Here is a 19,028-nt window from a genome sequence, read left to right on the forward strand (position 1 = left end):
TCCTTCCTCCCCTTTTCTCTCACCTCTTCACATCAAAGAGAAGAAAACCTCCTAGCAGCCACTTTGTACAAATGACCAGTGATTATGGACAGAAAGGACTCAAATGCAAAAAAAAGGCCATACAATAAAGAACATTCAATGCTTTCCATTTCCAATTCCAAAGGGCAATGAGATATGGACCTGAACCTAAACTTTAACAGTCCAGGGATCATGGGGGAATGTCAGTGGCAGCAGGCAGGGCTCCTGTGGTAGGCTTACATGGAGGATGTTGGGGTGACAGCACAGCACTGACAGAAAATATAGCTCTCCGAGACAAGAATGGGTCATGGACGAGACAGCCAGGAAGTCTGCAATGCTGGATGAAGCATGCAGATGCTTTAGGCTGGATGGACAAAAGGTGGAATCCAGGGGTTGGGCATTTAACAAATGGAGAGTAGGAAGCAACATGCAAATGCCTTGGATTTATCTGACTTGGGATAGTCAGAGAAGACCACAGTCCCTGATTTAGGACTGTAAATATCCCTTACAGTCAAAGTAATGGGGAATAGTAGAGCATGAAGGTAAGCTAGCGATCAAGTCCAGGAGGTTCACATCAGAAATCAAGAATTCAGGCAAGGAGTCTGAGAAACGTCTGATCAGGGATGTGAAGAAGGATTAATTCCAACAGGGTGGAAGTCCACACAAAAGTTTAAGGCACCACTTGCCAGGGTGGAAAAGGATTCTGGGATAACAACTTCCAAGAATGGAATGCTCTAAGCTCCCCAGGGCTGCTGCTGGTGGCTATTCATGTGGACAGTGATAAAGAAGGCTCCTGGCCAGAACAGTAGAGGAATGAGAAAGGGTGGCTTGACATAAGAGTTTGTAAAATGAGACAGACACGCATGGCTCCAGAGCACACAGATAAGGGGACACATTGCGACCTTCAGACTGTCTTTTCAGGTAGTCCAGGCAAGCTGTATCCACTTTATAGTGCCTGCTTTGTCGGCTCCTGCCTTTCCCTCCACAGATGCACTCCAGTTACTGATACCCTTTCACTTTTGGGTTCAGCCTTTCCCAGCGCTGAAGCTAGTCCTAGTCAGATCAGTGAGAATAGCAGCTTCCTCAAATCCACAGTAAAGGACCTAGACTTCACTTTGATAATACTACTGTCACAAAATGGCCCAGATGAGCACTGCGGGCCCAGGACCCAGGATTAGACTTCTAGCTTCAAAGTCCTGCTGCGCCACAGTGTGGTATACATCGCAGACCTGCCTGGGTTCCCACCTCATGCACTAGCTCTTCATGGGGTCGAGTCCTCTGACTCTCAAATGTTCTCTGGCTTCCGCTTACAGTGAACTAATAGTTATTATCTACCTGGAACCTTCTGTTGCTATAGTCAATTCCACTGGATTTGGCTTGCTTTGTGGAAACAGGTCCAACCTCACAGAGTACTTGCCTAACTAGGGACCAAGGCTACAGATGGGCCAGTAATCATTCTAGCTGACCACTGGCTTCCCCTTCCTTTTAGATCCACTGAGGTCCCAACATGTTTCTCATTAAGATCTTCTGAAACTATTAAGAACTGGAAATAGCAATGGAAATAAGATAACTTGAGAATTTAACTTCTAGAAAGTAACTAAATTTGTTGAATTTCTCTTGTCCTCGATGTGTATATCCTTGACTTGAAACCTTAATTTTTAAGGCTGTGAAAAAAAAGGGGGCCTCTAATTTAAGGGTTCATGCTAATGGGTCATCAGATATTAATCATCTCTGAGGAAAAGAGTACCTAGAAATCAAATAAATTTATACATATAAATATATAATTATTAAGGGAAACATGAAACATGCTTGTTAAGAAAAATATAAGATGAATAATTTCCTTTATGTCTTATTTTAGAATTGATAATGAAATTATAGATTACTGCACACTTAATATTCCACTAGCATAAGCTATACATCTTTTATATTAGCTAATATATAAAATCAAAATGTTTGGATACCACTTGCTCTTGTTCCTGTTCCAGAACATTCTGTAGTAGCTTCTGCTTGGTACTAAATTCTTGATGTAGGCTTTCCCATTTCATTCTCATCTGGTCTTCAGCAGCTGATTTCTCCCCTTCCATCCCCAACTCCTGGGATAACACATCAGGTTTTTCGCTATTAGAAGAATAAATAATCTAAGTTTACAATGTGTGCAAAAAGGTGTTAAGTTCTAGGTAACTTACTGTATGTACTAGAACTGGCCTCTAAAATTGGAACTAGATCATTTTAGTCATTAGCTTGCACTTCAAAACTATCAATTAAAATAGAAAATTTGAGACTAACCATAAACAAATACATTCTTAACTTATACTATAATTAAACTATGAACACAATAAGAATTTAACAATTCACTGAAAATAGCTCAGTATTAAAGATAAAAAAAAATAACTAACATTTAGAATCAGAAAGTGTACAATTAGACTAATGTCCTTTGACAAACAGCCCACAGAATAATTAAAAACCCTAAGTCAGTTAGTCTATTGGGAGTTTTTATCCTGAGTCCAAAGAAAATGCTACAGACAAGGTTTCAAGACATTGGAACAGAAGTACAGAGGGTGGAAGGAAGGCACTGAGTACCATCCTTATTAAGGCAGCAGGGTGTCATCAAAGATGACAGCTTTGCGGGCGAGACAGGTCTGGGTTGGAATCTCTGCTCCCAGATATTAGATTTGTGACTTTGCGTAATTTGCTTCAATTCGCTCATCTTCAATTATCTCATCTTCACGATGAAGATAGTATCTATCTTGCAGAAGTATAAGAATTTAGAGAAGATATGCACAATGCCTAGAACCCTACCAGGAACATAATAACCACTTGATAAATGGATCCTAACAATAAGTCTGGGGGACCTGAGTTCCAACAGATCCTAGTTTGTCAGGAGTTTTAGAGACCTAACTAGAGGCGCGCCTGGGTGGCTCAGTTGGTTAAGCGTCTGTCTTCAGCCTGCGTCATGATCTCATGAGTCCTGGGGTGGAGCCCTGGCACATAGGGCTCCCTGCTCAATGGGGAGTTTGCTTCTCCCTCTCCCTCTGCCACCCACCCACCCTGTTTGTGCTCTCTCTCTCTCTCTCTCATGCTCTCTCTCTAAATAAATAAAATATTTTTAAAAAAGACTTAATTAGAACTATGTCATCTGAAAGACATACTAGGCTGTAATTAATATTTCAACAGAACTTTTGCTTAAGTGAAAAAAAATAACAAGTTCATTGGCAGGATAATACTATACACTACCCTAAAGTCTTCTCTTCTCAGAGTAAGTATTGAATACAATAGTTTCTTTAGGTAAGTCTGTTGAAGTAAGCCTTTAAAAATCATCTATAAGGCTATAATGCAGGACAGTCTACTTCTAGGAAACAACTTAGAGAATCTCCCCAACCTGCTCCCTTAGAGACACACAAGAAGGTTAATGTCAACAACTCTAGTAATAGCAAAAAAAAAAAACCAAGTGGGAGCAAGATAAATGCCCATCAATAAAAAAATGGATGAACAAGCTATTGTCACAAGATAAAATATAATTAAGCAGTGAAAATGAAAGAACTAGATTTATACGTATCAACATGGATTGGTTTTAAAAAGTAATATTGAGTGAAAAAGTGCTAAAATCATGTTGAGATCTCCTAATTTTGTTTGTCATGTTAGTCTCTGGAGTTTTCTGTGTGTTTTGTTTTTTTTTAAAATCTTTTTAAATAAGAAAGTTTTAAAGCTCTTATGAAATTAAATTTCTTTATTGTGATGTCCTTTGTAATGGTGGACGTAGCACATCATTTTTAACTCATTTATGTTTGCATAACAGTTTAGTGTAAAACCAGGGGATAAGCTTAATCACTGACACATAGAAAATGCCAGCAGCAAATCAATCTTAAATGAGAACAAAACCTTTTATTTCCCATGAAAAATATTTTTTCCCTTTGATGTTTATATCAATTAATGTCCAACTGAGTTTCTTTATCTATCCTTCAACCCTTCTATACATCACATAGTACTTATTTTTGTGTATTAAATTTGTACTCCTGAAGCAAATCATGCCCCTCCCGCAGGGGTTTTCTTACACAAACTGCTTCATATTTATTAGTCTTAGAAATCAGCTAATTAGTTAGAGTCTGAATACAAGGTTTTTTCCCCTAACAATGCCATTCTGTTTTTTTAAAAGATATATATATATATTCTTTTGGCTTCTAGATATTGCTTATTTTATATTTGTTTGGCTTATTTACTTGATGCTTGAAAGGCATGGTTGAACTGTAATCAAACAGATTTACAGGTGACTTTTCTAAAGATTCTGTATAAAAATTTTAAAATTTGTGAAATTTATAAAGCAATCTTTAAAGTGAATATTGTGTAAAAAAAAAGGCCGTATTACACTGCGAATTTCTCTTTAAAATATTTTTGTATTTCAAACAGCAATTTATAGTTGTTTGTCTTTCATCTGGGTCCTTTCCAAAGCTAAAGGCCAAGGAAAGAAAAATATCATGGCAAGAAAGTTGCAGAAGATTCCTACTGCTGCTTTTTGTGACTATTCATATGATGAGGAGGTAATGTGTGAATGGGTTCTTTGTAAAAACAGAGCTTGGCAAAAATATTCAGAAAATTGTGAAGGATGAATAAATGTTTTAGAAGAATTGGAGACAGAATAGAAAATGAAAAGCGAAGGGCAGGTTTTGACTCAGAGTCGGCATGGAAGGAACAGCGTTTCTCACATTGTGTTCATACAGAAACACATATTTACGGCCTTATCTATATTTGTAAGCATGATGGACAATCAGGATTTTGAAAATTCCTTTATATTTCAACACAATTTTTACAGTTTTAAGATTATTTTTTCTTTTTAAAAGATTTTTATTTAATTTATTTATTTGACAGAGAGAGAGAGAGACAGCAAGAGAGGGAACACCAGCAGGGGGAGTGGGAGAGGAAGAAGCAGGCTCCCTGTTGAGCAGGGAGCCAGATGCAGGACTCGATCCCAGGACCCTGGGATCATGACCTGAGCCAAAGGCAGACGCTTAACAACTGAGCCACCCAGGCGCCCCAGTTTTAAGGTTATTTTAATGGAATTCCTGACTACTGATGTCATAATAGTTTTCATTTGTATTCTTTTAAATTGATATTTACTAATTTTATCAATATTTCTTTTTGTTTCATTTTTCTTTTCTTGAATGACATCCTAATTTCTATATATTTTGTCATAATACGTCTATCTCAATTGCCTTGTAGTTTGGTTTCTATCATTTTGCACTTGAAATTCTTAAATACAGATGTGTATATATATACATATATATATAGTCAACACTGATGTTGTATGTCAGCAACATTTCATAAGCATTGATTAAACTGCAAAAAGATAAAAGTCTCCAAATCTATCCTCTCCAAAGTTAGCTTTAAAAAAAATTACATTTATTTATTTGAGAGAGAGCGGGCAAGAGAGAGCACTAGCAGGGGGGTAGAGGGAGAGGGAGAAGCAGGCTCCCCCACTGAGCAGGGAGCCTGAAGAGGGGCTCTCGATCCTAGGACCCTGAGATCATGACCTGAGCCCAAGGTAGACGCTTAACCAACTGAGCCACCCAGATGCCCCAAAAGTTGGCTTTGATAATCCACACTATATAGTCTGGTTCTTATCCACACATATACTATACCTACAATTTTATATCACACTTCTACTTAGTATCACATATACATTTCCTGCTATAGTTATATAATTTTTTTGTTAAGATTATATATGCATAAAATTTTTCTCAGGCTTTTTTATACTAACAGGCATTTCCACCTTTTCTATTATTTGGTATTACAAATAATATTTCAGAAGTCATCTCCATAGCATGTATTTCCCCCTTCGGTTATTTCCTGCAAGAAATGTTCAGAATTGACAACCCTGGAGTCAATGGAGTTAAAGCTATTTACCGTATCATGGTTGCCAAAGGATACTACTAAATCACAATCTTAACAATGCATGAGGACAGAGGTTTCACTGAAACTTTTTTTTTTTTTAGTGTTTTGGAGTTCAAAGTTTTCCTACATATCCTCTCAGCTGCACCCACCACTTTCATAACCCTTCTGAGATGGAGGTGGTCCATTACTGCTGTAATCCTAGAGATGAGCAAACTGAGGCTCAGGGCTGAGCTCCTTTTCCGTGCTGACTGATGTAGAAATGAAGTAAAACCCAGACCTGACTCAAAATACAGGGAAACTTCAACCCTGCTGTGGTTCCTTTTCTGTTCTGCCTTTTAAGTCAGAATCTCTAACTTGAAAATTCTCCAACTTCCTTCATTTTTAACACTTTACCCCACTGTGTACGAGGCTTTCCATCTCCATTCCAAACCAGTTCTTGAAACTGAATGATGTTACATGTAGAAATTATAGACAGACATCATCAAGAAAAATCAAGACATTGAGTGGGCACATACGTTTATTTTTCTGAGTGATGTTAGGGGTAGATAAGCTCGTTTTGCGGGGAAAATGCATTGCAGTTAGATATAATCACTCGGAAACACAGTGGAATATGTTTAGAATGCATTTCTTATTTGATTCTAAAAAATGAACTCATAAGCATCTTCTTTGGACAGATACACTCAGCATACCAAGAGGAGGGCAAACAAGTCAGCCATCAGCCCTCATAATTACTAGCTATACTCGTGCTGCACAAGAAATGTTCAAAAATGCAAGTAAATTTAATATCATAAAGTAAAAACAAAAATGATTAAGTTCTTGCAGATGTTTAAAATAAAATTTTGAGTGAGACGTTTACATTTCTTCAAACCAGAGCAAGTTGGAAGAAAGTGTTTTGAAACATACCCAGCTCCACCAGGGGTCTCTGCAGCTGAGTGCTGGGTGAGAATTTCCTCCCCGCGACTGGCTACTGACCGCAGGAGGCTCTTCTGCTCGGCTAATTCCTGTTCCAACTCCTGCTCAAGGAACAGCAGAAATAAAAACATGTGTTACCTTGTGATTATTGCCTACAATCATGGTTTTATGTCTAGAAAATTCTCAGAGAACTCCTGCAGTAAGTTTCTAAGTTCGGACATTGCATAAAAGGTGTGGTTTAGGTAAATGCACAGTCATGTCTCCAAAGTACTCTATACCTTTCTTTGGATTTTATAAAAGAGATCTCTGAAAAATCTTGGAAAAAATTAATGGAAAAAAAAAATTCTGCTGGGCAATGGTGCCCTCAAGTGGTACATAATGCACTTTCACTTTTCAAAATCACTATTGCCTGTTCCAGCTGAGATAAAACCTTGAGGACAGGAGCTCTCTTGAATTCCCTATTTGCTTGATAAGTTGGACAATCAACAGATTTGGTTTTACTTCTTCACTCTCTGTGAAAAACGCCTTTTCTGTTTGAGAAAATAAAATTTTTTAATATGCCCCATACATAAAGCTAAGGTATCAATGAGAAATCATTCTTATTCATCAAAGCTCATTTGTTTCCTTAGGGCAATAATTTTTCATCCTATCTTATGATGGTATCTACTTAAAAGTGAAAAATAAATTTCATTTTTTAATAAGTTTTTTAAAAAACATGTAACTCAGGCTTTTCACCAGTTCTCAAAGGCCTTCCTGAGGCTGTTCATTCTCTAAAATAGGCTGGAATTGGGGCACCTCGGGAAACAGAGTAGGTAATCTTCGTAAGGCAGATTATAATTGAGTCATGCTATTTGTAAATCTGAACACCAGCCTTTCTTAAAGAACGGACTTTAAAATGACCAATCATTCCAGGGGTCATAAGAAAGTACACTGAAGCAGTTAGCCAGGTCTTGTTTCTGTCCAAAGAGAAGATAAAGGGGCACTCTGTATTTAGTACAGAAGTCACTTGTCCACCTAAAACGTCTCTCTCAAGGTGTTTGTATGGCTGGTCTGCCGGGTATGGAAAGGTCAGAAATACTTTACTTTTTGTTGCTGCAGGCTGCTCTGTCGCTGGTGGGCCCACGTGGTCCGTGCTTGGGCCAGCCAGTCCTGGACCCCGGGGCTCTGGCTGGCAGTTAGGTCGGCATGGCTCTCCTCCTTCTCTTGTGCTGTGCCCTGTTTTTAATGAGGCAGAAATCAGAGTCATACTATCCACAGAAAAACCTTAACCGAATGGAGTGAAGGCGACTTTGGTGTGGTCTGTATAATGACACCAAAGTAGATACATTTGGACATGAAACTAGACTAAAAAAAAAAATGGTAAAACAAAACCCATCGAATTTATGGTATTTGCAGAAAGGAGAACAATAAATAGATGATTATACTCAAATATTTGATGGGGAAACTGTCTACTTAGAGGCTAGGCTTTTTTAGCTGACTGATGTGGTCACCAGATATTCCAGAACTTTTTCCATGAGAATATAACTCTAGATCTCACTTCCCCTACTATCACCACCCAGACCAGACCTCACTGTCATCCGTTGCCACTGCTGGTGTGGATAATGTCTGGCTACAGGAGAAAGACAAGAGAAATGACTCATTACCTAGGCAGGAGTTTTTTCATTCTGCTTGATTATTCTGAGGGAATTTGAAAGGCCCTCTGGTACTGCGTATCAGAATGGAATTAGTTCAGAATGAGAGCCCTTCTTTCATACGTGTATATATATGAATAAAAGATAAATTACACAATCTTAAGATAACTCATTCACTAAATACTTATTAAATCAGCATCCTGTGTCAGCCACCGTTCTAGGCATATTCTGCCAAGAAGCCAGACAAGAGCCCTGCTGCAGAGACAGACAATAAACAAACAAGATAAGCTGAGATAAGAGCCATAAAGAACCAAAGACTAGATGATGGGAGAGAAAGTGAAGGGAAAGGTTTTCTAGGCTGGTCCGGGAAACGCCTCTGGAGAGCCGCCAACTGTATTGCGCACGTATTACGCACTGGATGATGAGAAACCGCCTGCCTGGCATAGACATAGGTGGAAGGCCTTCCAGGCAGAGGGAACGGTTGGAGCAGAGACCATGAGGGGAGAGAAAGGGGGCATCTCAAAGAAAGCTGCAGCAGTGAGGGGGCGAGTGTGGCTGCAGCATGAGGGCAGAGAGGAGGGACAGTTTGTAGGAGCTTCCACAGAGGAGGAGGTCCTGTTCCTTAGCCCCAGGGTGGCTACTCCCCAGTCCTCTGGCTCTTCCTTGCCACATCTGACCACGGAATGGGATCAGATGCCGCAGGTCATCCAGCCTGATTGCCCACAAGGACCCTTCCTCTTATTTTCAGATTTTTAAACTAACTCTTCAGGGGAATAAATGGGGTCTAGATACCCTTCTGTCTTACTCATTAGAGTCTCATGATTAAACTGCAAAATGTCGGAGATAATGTGGAGATCATGAACTTTGCCACATTGGTATCAGTGCTTGAAGTACAGTGAACTGAAGGAAACTGCGAAACCTACAGGTAATACTATACACAATCCTCTCCCAGATTCAGAGCCACCTTAGCTCACAGGTAACTTCCTTTGCTTTAAGATGATCCAGCTTCCCAACAAGAGAAACACGCTTATATAGAACAACGGGGATGCCACTGTTCTAAAGTATGCCACTGGAATTTCACAGGACCTTCCAAATGGGTGACAAGTGACACCCAGTTCAGTATATTCCCCACTCCTCCAGGAATGCTGCTTACAGATAAGCAGTGATTTTCCTGAGGGTGGGAGGTATGGGGTGAGTGGGCACTCTTCAGCCCTGAAGCCCATACATTTCTGCACGAAACAGATTCTCTTCCATCTGAGAATGCACCACCTACTCAACATAGACTCTGAAAGATCGTGGCTCTTCTGGTAAGGATGAAACAGCAGGTCCAAAGAGACCTGCAGAGAACGACACCAAGGAAGTCAGCGTACAAGGTTGAAAATTGTCCCCAGTAGGAGCTGCCCCAGATGACAAAATGGTGGCCATGGCCATGACCTACTGTTTTTTGTGGAATCCGGTCACTTCCCCTCTGCTTTGCTGTTCAGTAAAGGTTTGTTTTCAGAGCCTAGCCTAGAGACTCATGTGGTAACTTTTCAGGGGCACCACCTTATTCTTCTGCACAGGTTACTATTGTCCAATTGAGAGCTTTCTTCCCCCCACCCCGCCCCCCCCAAATTCCTCACACCAAATTTGTGCTTGGAAAAATAACAATGGAAATGTTAGAGCTTAAGAACAGCTTAACTACTTTTACACGCACAGACACATATTCAGAATCTAAGACTTAAAATCTAAGAGGAGTCATATTTCACTAATTGAATCCACAGCTTTAGAGAAACAAAAATTAAGTAGCATCAAAAGCAGATGTTTAGTTTGTATTTTCTGTGTGGTTAGGTCCCATTTTTCAGCTAGTAAATTTTTCTTTGACAGATTTAGTCATTTCGAAACATAAGACTTGGACCACAGGAAACAAAAAATGATTAAGAATCCAGTTCAAATTTCATTCCATTTCCCCTGGGGATGAGAAGGCACTGATCCAAGGAATAGAATAATGGTAATTACATTCTAATAGGTCTGATAACCGTTTTCTCTCCTACCTAGGAGACAGGAAGTAAGGCAGCTTTGGTCCCCAGAGTTCCCCAAGGGTGGGGCTACATAAGCTGTTTATTTTGGAAATACTAGAACAGTAACCACTTTTGCCAGGAACATTCTTTGGAAGATTAGTGAGGATTGGAAATGCTAAACATTAAATAAAACATTTCTTTATAAAGCATTTCATTATTTATATAGGGCTGTGTTCCTTCAAAGGATGATAATGTGTGAAAATGACCTAAACCTTTTATGAGGAAAGATGCCATGTAGTTCAAGAGATTAGTATTACATGCCCATATGTCTGTGTCCCTTCACAAAGAGAAGGAGTGTCTTGGGCGGGTGGGGGGGAGACTAAAGGGATTGGTTATTCTTTGATACATACAGAAGTCCGATTAGTTACAAAAGATGGCCGTGATAGATAGGACCATTGTGTAGGCAAGCAGCACTGAGAAACGGTGTGCTTATGGCCATACAAGACTTAGGAAGGGGCTCCAGCTCTCCTGAGTCATGCAAACCCCAGGTGAAGGTTATAACCTCACTGACATCTACATTCAGTGAAAGCTTTTTTTCCCTAATCGACCTTAGTTAATTTCAGAGCAACTCTGAATTTTTTTACATGAAGGTAAATGACCCTTTTTATGGTAATAATAGTGTAAACAGGGCTCCTTTTATTCCGATATTTCCAATATTATTGGAAAAATAATCTCTTCAAATAGCTCTAATCACAAAAAAAAAAAAGAAAAGAAAATCAATACTTTATATGCTGGAAACTCATCAGATGAAAGATGAGGGAATTTATAGATATTTTAAAAATAAACAAGGATCAGTTTCAATTCAGTGAAACACTACCACATTTTCCAGTATTTACACTTTTTACAACAGTATCCTCAGGAAATCCTTCCACTTGTGGGCAGAGTCAGGATTTTACTCCATTTGAAGAATCCCTGTGGCCATGGGCAGGATCTGCTGGGTGTGAGCACCACAAGCTGTCGGAGGGCTCAGCCCAGCCAACCCTGACCCATCTCAGACCTAACCTTCCCCCATGTCAGGAGTTCCTTTTCCCCCCAAAGAATGTGGTTTGCAAACAGCTGGTTGTTGTTGTTAAGTTATTATAGTCATTGCTATTTGAGCACGTCCTGTGAGCATTACTTGCATTAAAATCCTCAGGATTTTAAAAAGTTGAATACTATTAACATCCCTATTTTACAGATGAGAGAACTGATTACTTGGCCTCAAGTTCCAGGATCTTGCCCCAGGTCACCTAGTTAACAACCTGTGGTACACCAGGATGTGGAGACTTTAGGATGGCCGTTGCAAAGTGATGGTCCAAGAACCTAGTTTGACCTCTGTTTGGCACACAAATTATTTTAAAATTTTAGAATCAAGTGGCAATGTTTTTAAAATTGGGAGATTTTTAGATATAAATCCAAATGTCCCTTCTCTGGAAGTCCTAGCAATGCTGCCTGTAAATTCTCATATGACAATAGTTGGAGCTGAGGAACAGCGGCTTGACATGAGACCAGCTTGCCAAGGTCCTGACTGGGCCTGCTTCCCTCATTTATATGCCTGTACCAGGCCCTGAGGTCTTGGAATCTGTGCCCTCACCCCTTCACCCCCACCCCTCAAATCGCCGTAATCCTGACCTTGCCACCTGCATATCACGTTGCCCCCTCCCTTCCTACCTGCCCTAAGAGATAGGGCACAAGTGCAGCTTTTTTTTTTTTTTATTATTATGTTCAATTAGCCAACATATAGTACATCATTAGTTTTTGATGTAGTGTTCAACAACTGCAGCTTTCTAAATAACTATTCCAGATGTGAAACCTTGAAGTCTTTCCCTTTGATTTGGTTTCTTTCTTTTTTAAAAAAGATTTTATTTATTTATTTATTCGAGAGAGAGAGAGCAAGCAAGAAAGAGAGAGAAGGAGCAGGGGGGATGGGCAAAGGGAGAGGGAGAACCAGACTCCCCACTAAGCAGAAAGCCTGTCACAGGGCTCCATCCCAGGACCCCAGGATCATGACCTGAGCCCAAGGCAGACGCTTAACCGACGGAGCCAGCCAGGCGCCCCTGATTTGGTTTCTTTAGAGATAAGGTTCATTCACGTATCACCACTAGAAAAAAAAAATCATTATATATTAGTTTGATAATAATTTTTTATAAAACCAAGTAAATTACTATAAACTTTTACTGTTACACAATCATCCTCATTTTGTTCAATTTTAATATTTTTATTTTTTTAATTAAAATTAAAAAACGTTTATATTCCCTACTCCCTAATTTTAATGTTTTTAACACTTTTCTTTTTGCTTTAATTCATAAAGTCAGGCTGCATGTACATTTTAAAGTATGTAAATTTAAAGCATAAAGCAATATTTGTCTTTATTTGCACTTATTTAACCAAGAATGAGTTAAAATATCTTTTCACATGTTCACTGTTCACTGGCCATTTGTATGTCTCTTCATTTGAATCTCTTCATCTTTTGTTCATATTTCTATTAGGTGATCTTCTCATACAGATTTACAAAAGATGTGTGGACATTAAGGGAATTAATTTCTTGTCATGTGAATTATGCAGTTTCTTCCCTATTTGTCCATGTCTTTTCATTTGGTTACTAAGTTTTTTGTCATACAGATCTTTTTCATTTTTGTCTAGTAGTTTTGAAGAAACTAAAAATCTGGGTTTGGGGCATACTGGCAAAGATCCTTCTCATCCTAAGATTTTTTTAAATAGCCATATAACCAGAACTTTTCAGTTTTAAATTTTTATATTTAAATATTTGGTCCATCTGTGATGTTGGAACACAAGGAATAGCGCAGAGGACAATAGGGGAAGGGAGGGAAAAATGAATGGGCAGAATCAGAGAGGGAGACAAATCATGAGAGACTCTAGACTCCAGGAAACAGAGGGTTACAGAAGGGAGGGGGTGGGGGGATGAAGTAACCGGGTGATGGGTATTAAGAAGGGCACGTGTTGTGATGAGCATTGGGTGTTATACAAAACTAATGAATTGTTGAACACTACATCAAAAACTAATGATGGACTGTATGTTGGCTAACTGCACATAATAAAACAAATAAACAAATAAATAAATATTTGATTCAACTGTGATTTTTTTTTCTATAAGGAATGGGATAGGAAATCTAGTTTATCATATTTCATGTGGTTCGCCTATTACTTTATTATTATTTTATCCACTTGAAATGTTACCTTAACCATTAATCACTTGCCCTTAAATACTGGGGTCTCTTTCTGGAATATTTATTCTGTAAATTTTTTTGCTCATCCATTTATTGTTCCAATGCCAAACTATTCTAATAATTGTAATATTGTATTTTAATATATGGTAAAATTAAATTAGGTCCTCATAACTCTTCACTATCAGAATAGTATGGTTATTTTCACATTTATTTTATTCCAGGTAAACCTGGAATCATTTTGTCACATGGTATATCATTGTGTTACAATCCAAATAACTTAAACTTATATGTTAGTAAAGAAAAAACTGTCATATTTAAAATGTTGTATTCCTATCTAAGAATAAAGTTTCTGTCCATTTTTTCACATTTTTTTCTACTCATATTTTAAAATGTTATTTGTTGAGATTCCAAATATTTCATATTTTGTTGATATTACAGATGGACAATTATTATTTCTCTAAGTTTGGGTTTTTTTTGTACATGGAAAAGTTATGGATTCTCCTTTTTTTTTTTTTTTAAAGATTCATTTATTTATTTGAGAAAGAGTGAGCACAGGGAGGGGGAGAAAAAGAATCCTCAAATGGACTTCCCATTGAGATTGGAGCCCAACATTGAGCTCGATCCCAGGACCCTGAGATCATGACCTGAGCTGAAATCAAGAGTCGGATGCTTAACTGACTGAGCCACCCTGGTGCCTCTGGATTTACCACTTTATTTTTTTAATAAGCCAGTCATCTTACTAAATTCTTCCATTGCTTCTAATAGTTTTCTGTTGATCCGGTTTGATGTTCCAGACCACATAATTATACGATTAGGAAAAAGAACTGAAAATATATAGTTTAGTCTTAAAAGGATCATCATTACACTGAGAAAACAGAAGCAGTCAGAATGTACTCCATCAAGTTTCCACCACAATATTGGTGTCCTGTCCCCTGGCAGCATCTGACTCAGGTAAGAGATTTCCCTGATACTGGAGTTCTGAGACCACACCCCGCCCTTGGGCCCTATCTTCTCCCTCCTACACATTTTTCATCAGCTTCTTTTTCATCAGTCTTTCTTCTACTGAGGTATTTCCATCCACATGTAGGCATGCCATTACTCTTCTGATCTTAAAATGTTTCTTAAAACTTATCATTTCTCTGCCCCTCTTCATAGGGAAACTCCTGAGTCACTCGTGCTCTCCTCTCCAACCTGTCCCCTCTCATCCTCACTTTCATTTCGGAGTGACTTGGCCTTCTCTACTCAACTAGAACAGCCGCTGCCGAGGTCACCAAAGACCCACATGTCATGAGATCCAGTGGGCGGCTCCCAATCCTCATCTGCCCCACGTACCTGCAAGTAGCTTCCAGGAACCAAACTCTCTATCTTTCTCCCATCTCCCAGGTTTCTCTTTTTCGCTCTATTTGGTGGGCTCCTCCACATCTTCCAAACCCATAACACTGGAGCGTTCCAGCACTTGATTCCGGGACCTTGGTCTTCATCTGTCCTCAATCCTTTGGGATCTTATCAAGCCTCATGCCTTAAGGACCATCTAGAGGCTGATGACTCCAGTCTAGTTTTCTCCCCTGAATTCCAGCCACTAGGGGACACTGAATAGGCATCTCAAACTTCACCTGTCTGAAATTAAACTGTTGACCTAACTACTCTTTCTCCCCCAACATCTGTTCCTCTGGTAGTTTTCACCTTCACAATTATCCAGAATCTAGGAAGTTCTCATCACCTCAATCTCTATACTATGTCTTCTAACTAGTGTCTGAGCTTCTACTCTGGTTCCCTATAGTGGATAAAGGCTGATCTTGTCACTCCTCTATTCCCAAATATTCCAGTGGCTTTTCATTTCCTCCAGGGTAAAAACCAAAGTGCATACGATGCCTAAAAGAGCCTTTGTACCATGTCCCCTGTTACCTGTGCCTGGCTTCATTTGACACCACTCTCCCCTTGCTCACTCCACTCTAACCACAATGTTGAACAGACCAGGGAAGATCCCACCTGGGGGCCTCTGCACTTGCTTTCCCCTTTGTGTAGAACTTCTCCTTCATATCTGCATGGTTCACTCCTTCAAATGTGACCTTAGGGAGGCTTCCTTGGCCACCCTGTTTAGAACTGCAAATCCACCCAAACTCGTTTCCCCATCTACCTGCCTTATGGTACTTCACCTATGGCTCTTATCATCTCCTAATTTAATATATAATAATGTGTTTTAATTTTATTTATTGTCTGTTTCCCCCAACCATAATCCTTTGAAGTCAGGAATATATAGATATAAACACAGACATATAGATACAAATATAGTTATTTTACATGCTCCTTCTCTCAGTCATATAAAATAGCAACTGACACATAGTTGCTTTTCAATAAATGTTCACTCAATTTTTGTATAGGATAATAACAGTAATTTCTAATTTTTACAGCTTAAAAGGAACAAAATTAAAATATTGGACAGTATCAGAATGAAAGGTGCAATGAGAAGTCTGGGGGAAAATGTTCCAAGGTCCTTACATTGACCTAGAAGGAGATTAAGAAATAAACTTAGAATTTATTAGGTATGAGTGGTAAAGAGTAGATATTGGGGAGAAAAAGCATTCAACCACTTAAAAATAAAGGTTAAAAGGGAGAAAAAAAAAGAATAGAAAGAGGAGAACAAAAACAAAAAACAAAAAGTAAGATAACAGAAATCTACAGAGATTAGTAATCCCAGTAAATTTAAACGGACTAACCCTGTCCTTTCAAAGTCAGAGATTTTCTGATTAGATAAATGTTTAAAACCAACAAAGTACAGCCAAATGATTTTTTAAGAAGCAAATATAAAACAAAAGGACACAGAAAGGGTGAAATCAAAGGAAAGTTAAAGGATACACCAGGCAAACATTATGCCCCAAAAGCTCCATTGACCTAAAACAGAAATCACTATTTGGGAATGTTAAGGTCACTCTGTGAGAGTAAAAAGGTTCAATTCACCTAGAATATATGCCAATATAAGGTGTGACCCCAAAGTGAAAAAGTCTGAGTATATCAGAAAAAAAGAATGTAGGAGAATAAAAGAAATATTAAAATGTTATAGAATATCTTAATCTATGGCCTATGTTTAAATACTTTTTAAAATAGTGTATTTGCTAAATGTGGGTCTTTCTTTTTTTTTCCTACACCGCAGACTTCAGGTCTGTGGATTCACACAGTCCTTACAAAACCTATTTGAAAATCAGTGCCAAAATCTGTGTGTGACACAGATCCGTGCGTAAATCTGTATCATTCCCCAACTCCTTCTTTAGGGATCCCAGGCACGGAAAAGGCCCGGGATCATGGCACTAGGACAGAGCAGGAGCGGTGCTGCCAGCCTGTGGCGCTGGAGCCCTCACCTGGATGTTGAGCTGTTTGTCATGCAGCGCTCTCTGCAGCTCCAGGAGGCTCCCCTTGAGGGTTCTCAGCTTCACTGCCAGCTGCTCGGCCTCCTCCTTGGTGTGCGCCTTGCCCTCCAGCAGCAGGTTTTCATTGTGCACAGAGAGCTCGGACAAGGCCACCACCTTCTGCTCTATTTCCACCAGCATGTTCTGGAGCAACAGAAATGACGATGAAATTCACACATCCAGCCAGACTCTGCAAAGACCCTTTCTCATGTCAAAACACAACACTTCCTCAGTTTTTTGCCAAAAGAATATGCCTTCATGTTTTTTTCCTACTTTTCTGACAGACCTGAAGAGTGGTTATAGATTTTTAAAAATTCCTTGAGCTTCCTAATTTTTCTCTTCTTTAAGATTTGATATTATATAATGGAAAATATATTGGAAAGACACACAGAAAGCATATTTCATATAGCCAACGGATAAGGAGAAAAGACCATGCCTTTGCGTTATCCCATTATTACGACTGTTTTATCAATTTAGTGTTAGATTGCAAGCTTATGACAAATAATAGTAAAGGTGTCATACGATCAACACTTTCTTGTCAATTTAAAGATGATTCTCTCTTTCAAGACATTGCTTCTTTTTTTTTCAGATTGCTGCTCTTATTTCTTGACTTTAATTTTCTTAGTTTTTTATATAATGTATTTTTAACCTTACATTTCTAAAAGTTTTCCTAAGAATTTTACTTTCACTTTCTGTAACAACTCTCTAGGGCTGCCTTTTCTTCTCAAGTAGAGGCTAAATTTAGAGAAGGAACAAACTAGTTTCCCTTCTACCAAGGTAAGACTGAAAACAAAACTAAAAGAGAACAAAACAAAAACTTCAAAGCTAAACAAATAACAACCATTTTATTTTCTGCAGAAATCATTCTGCTTTTATATTCCTTAATGCTGAACTTTTTAAAATGTACTCTCAAATTTATATTCAATCAAGTAATTTATTAATGAGAAAAGATATATTTTTTTAAAGATTTTATTTATTTATTTGACAGAGATAGAGACAGCCAGCAAGAGAGGGAACACAAGCAGGGGGAGTGGGAGAGGAAGAAGCAGGCTCATAGCGGAAGAGCCCGATGTGGGGCTCGATCCCACAACGCCGGGATCACGCCCTGAGCCGAAGGCAGACGCTTAACGACTGAGCCATCCAGGCACCCCGAGAAAAGATATTTTAAATTAGAAAAACTGTCATCAACTTGTAAGAATATATGTTGGAACCAAAAAACTAGAACTAAATGGAAGCGTGAAATGTTTAATGAAATGGGGATTAACAGATGATTTCCTGAAGATTATTTTTGAGAAACTAATATAATTCTGTACCAGACAGACTTTTCCATTAGGCACAGTTGGCACAGTGCTGAGAGCTCATGATACTTTCAGAGTCCCAATAAAAATCTTAATTTTAATTTCTTCTAAAATCAGAAGAAAAAAATGAATACAATAATGAATATGTATTAATAAATCCACCCTGGATCTTATCAGTTTTTGTACCCAAGCAGTTATAAAATAAAAATATAATTTTTAGTATTTTTATAGAGGAGAAGCCCATAGAAGCAAAGTACCCAGGGCCCCAAAGGTCATAATGAGACCCTAGTAATAGCCACAGTTCTAATTATATGACTGGCTTAAATACTACATTTGAATTGACTGAGGAACTGCTGTATACTTGTGTGATTCCATATGCTTCTAGTTTCTAAAAATGCTGTCAAAATACCATTTCAATACTTCATAAAAACCCTGAAATATATTATCTGAATTGTGGAATTTATGCATAGCTCTAAAAATGGAGACATCCAAAAGGGAGAGGTGGGAGTAATGGTAAAACATAATTTTGGAATGCTCGTTAGTACATGTGCTAATTTTAAGCACTTAGCAGGGAATGCAAAAAATAGACATTTCTTTCCAGCAAGGAAACTTTAGAAAAGATGATATAAAGAACAGAAAACATTCACACGTG

At 38.6% G+C, this 19,028-nt stretch overlaps 1 protein-coding gene across 14 annotated transcripts in view; it reads right to left on the reverse strand.

Annotated features, from left to right (window-relative positions):
* The window catches only part of SYNE1 (spectrin repeat containing nuclear envelope protein 1), a 437,003-nt gene that overhangs the window by 118,379 nt on the left and 299,596 nt on the right, over positions 1–19,028 (reverse strand). For 13 of the 14 annotated variants that reach the window (XM_034669323.1, XM_034669329.1, XM_034669326.1 and 10 more), the window contains 4 exons: positions 17,031–17,222; positions 7,900–8,031; positions 6,808–6,917; positions 1,980–2,136 (listed from right to left, as the gene is read on the reverse strand). In XM_034669323.1, the coding sequence (XP_034525214.1) occupies positions 1,980–2,136; positions 6,808–6,917; positions 7,900–8,031; positions 17,031–17,222 (591 nt within the window). Of the gene's footprint in view, positions 1–1,979; positions 2,137–6,807; positions 6,918–7,899; positions 8,032–17,030; positions 17,223–19,028 lie in introns of those variants that run through there. The other variant, XM_019800755.2, reaches the window with a different exon arrangement.

The sequence above is a fragment of the Ailuropoda melanoleuca genome, chromosome 10, assembly GCF_002007445.2.
Source record: "Ailuropoda melanoleuca isolate Jingjing chromosome 10, ASM200744v2, whole genome shotgun sequence".
In the NCBI taxonomy this organism is placed as follows: domain Eukaryota; kingdom Metazoa; phylum Chordata; class Mammalia; order Carnivora; family Ursidae; genus Ailuropoda; species Ailuropoda melanoleuca.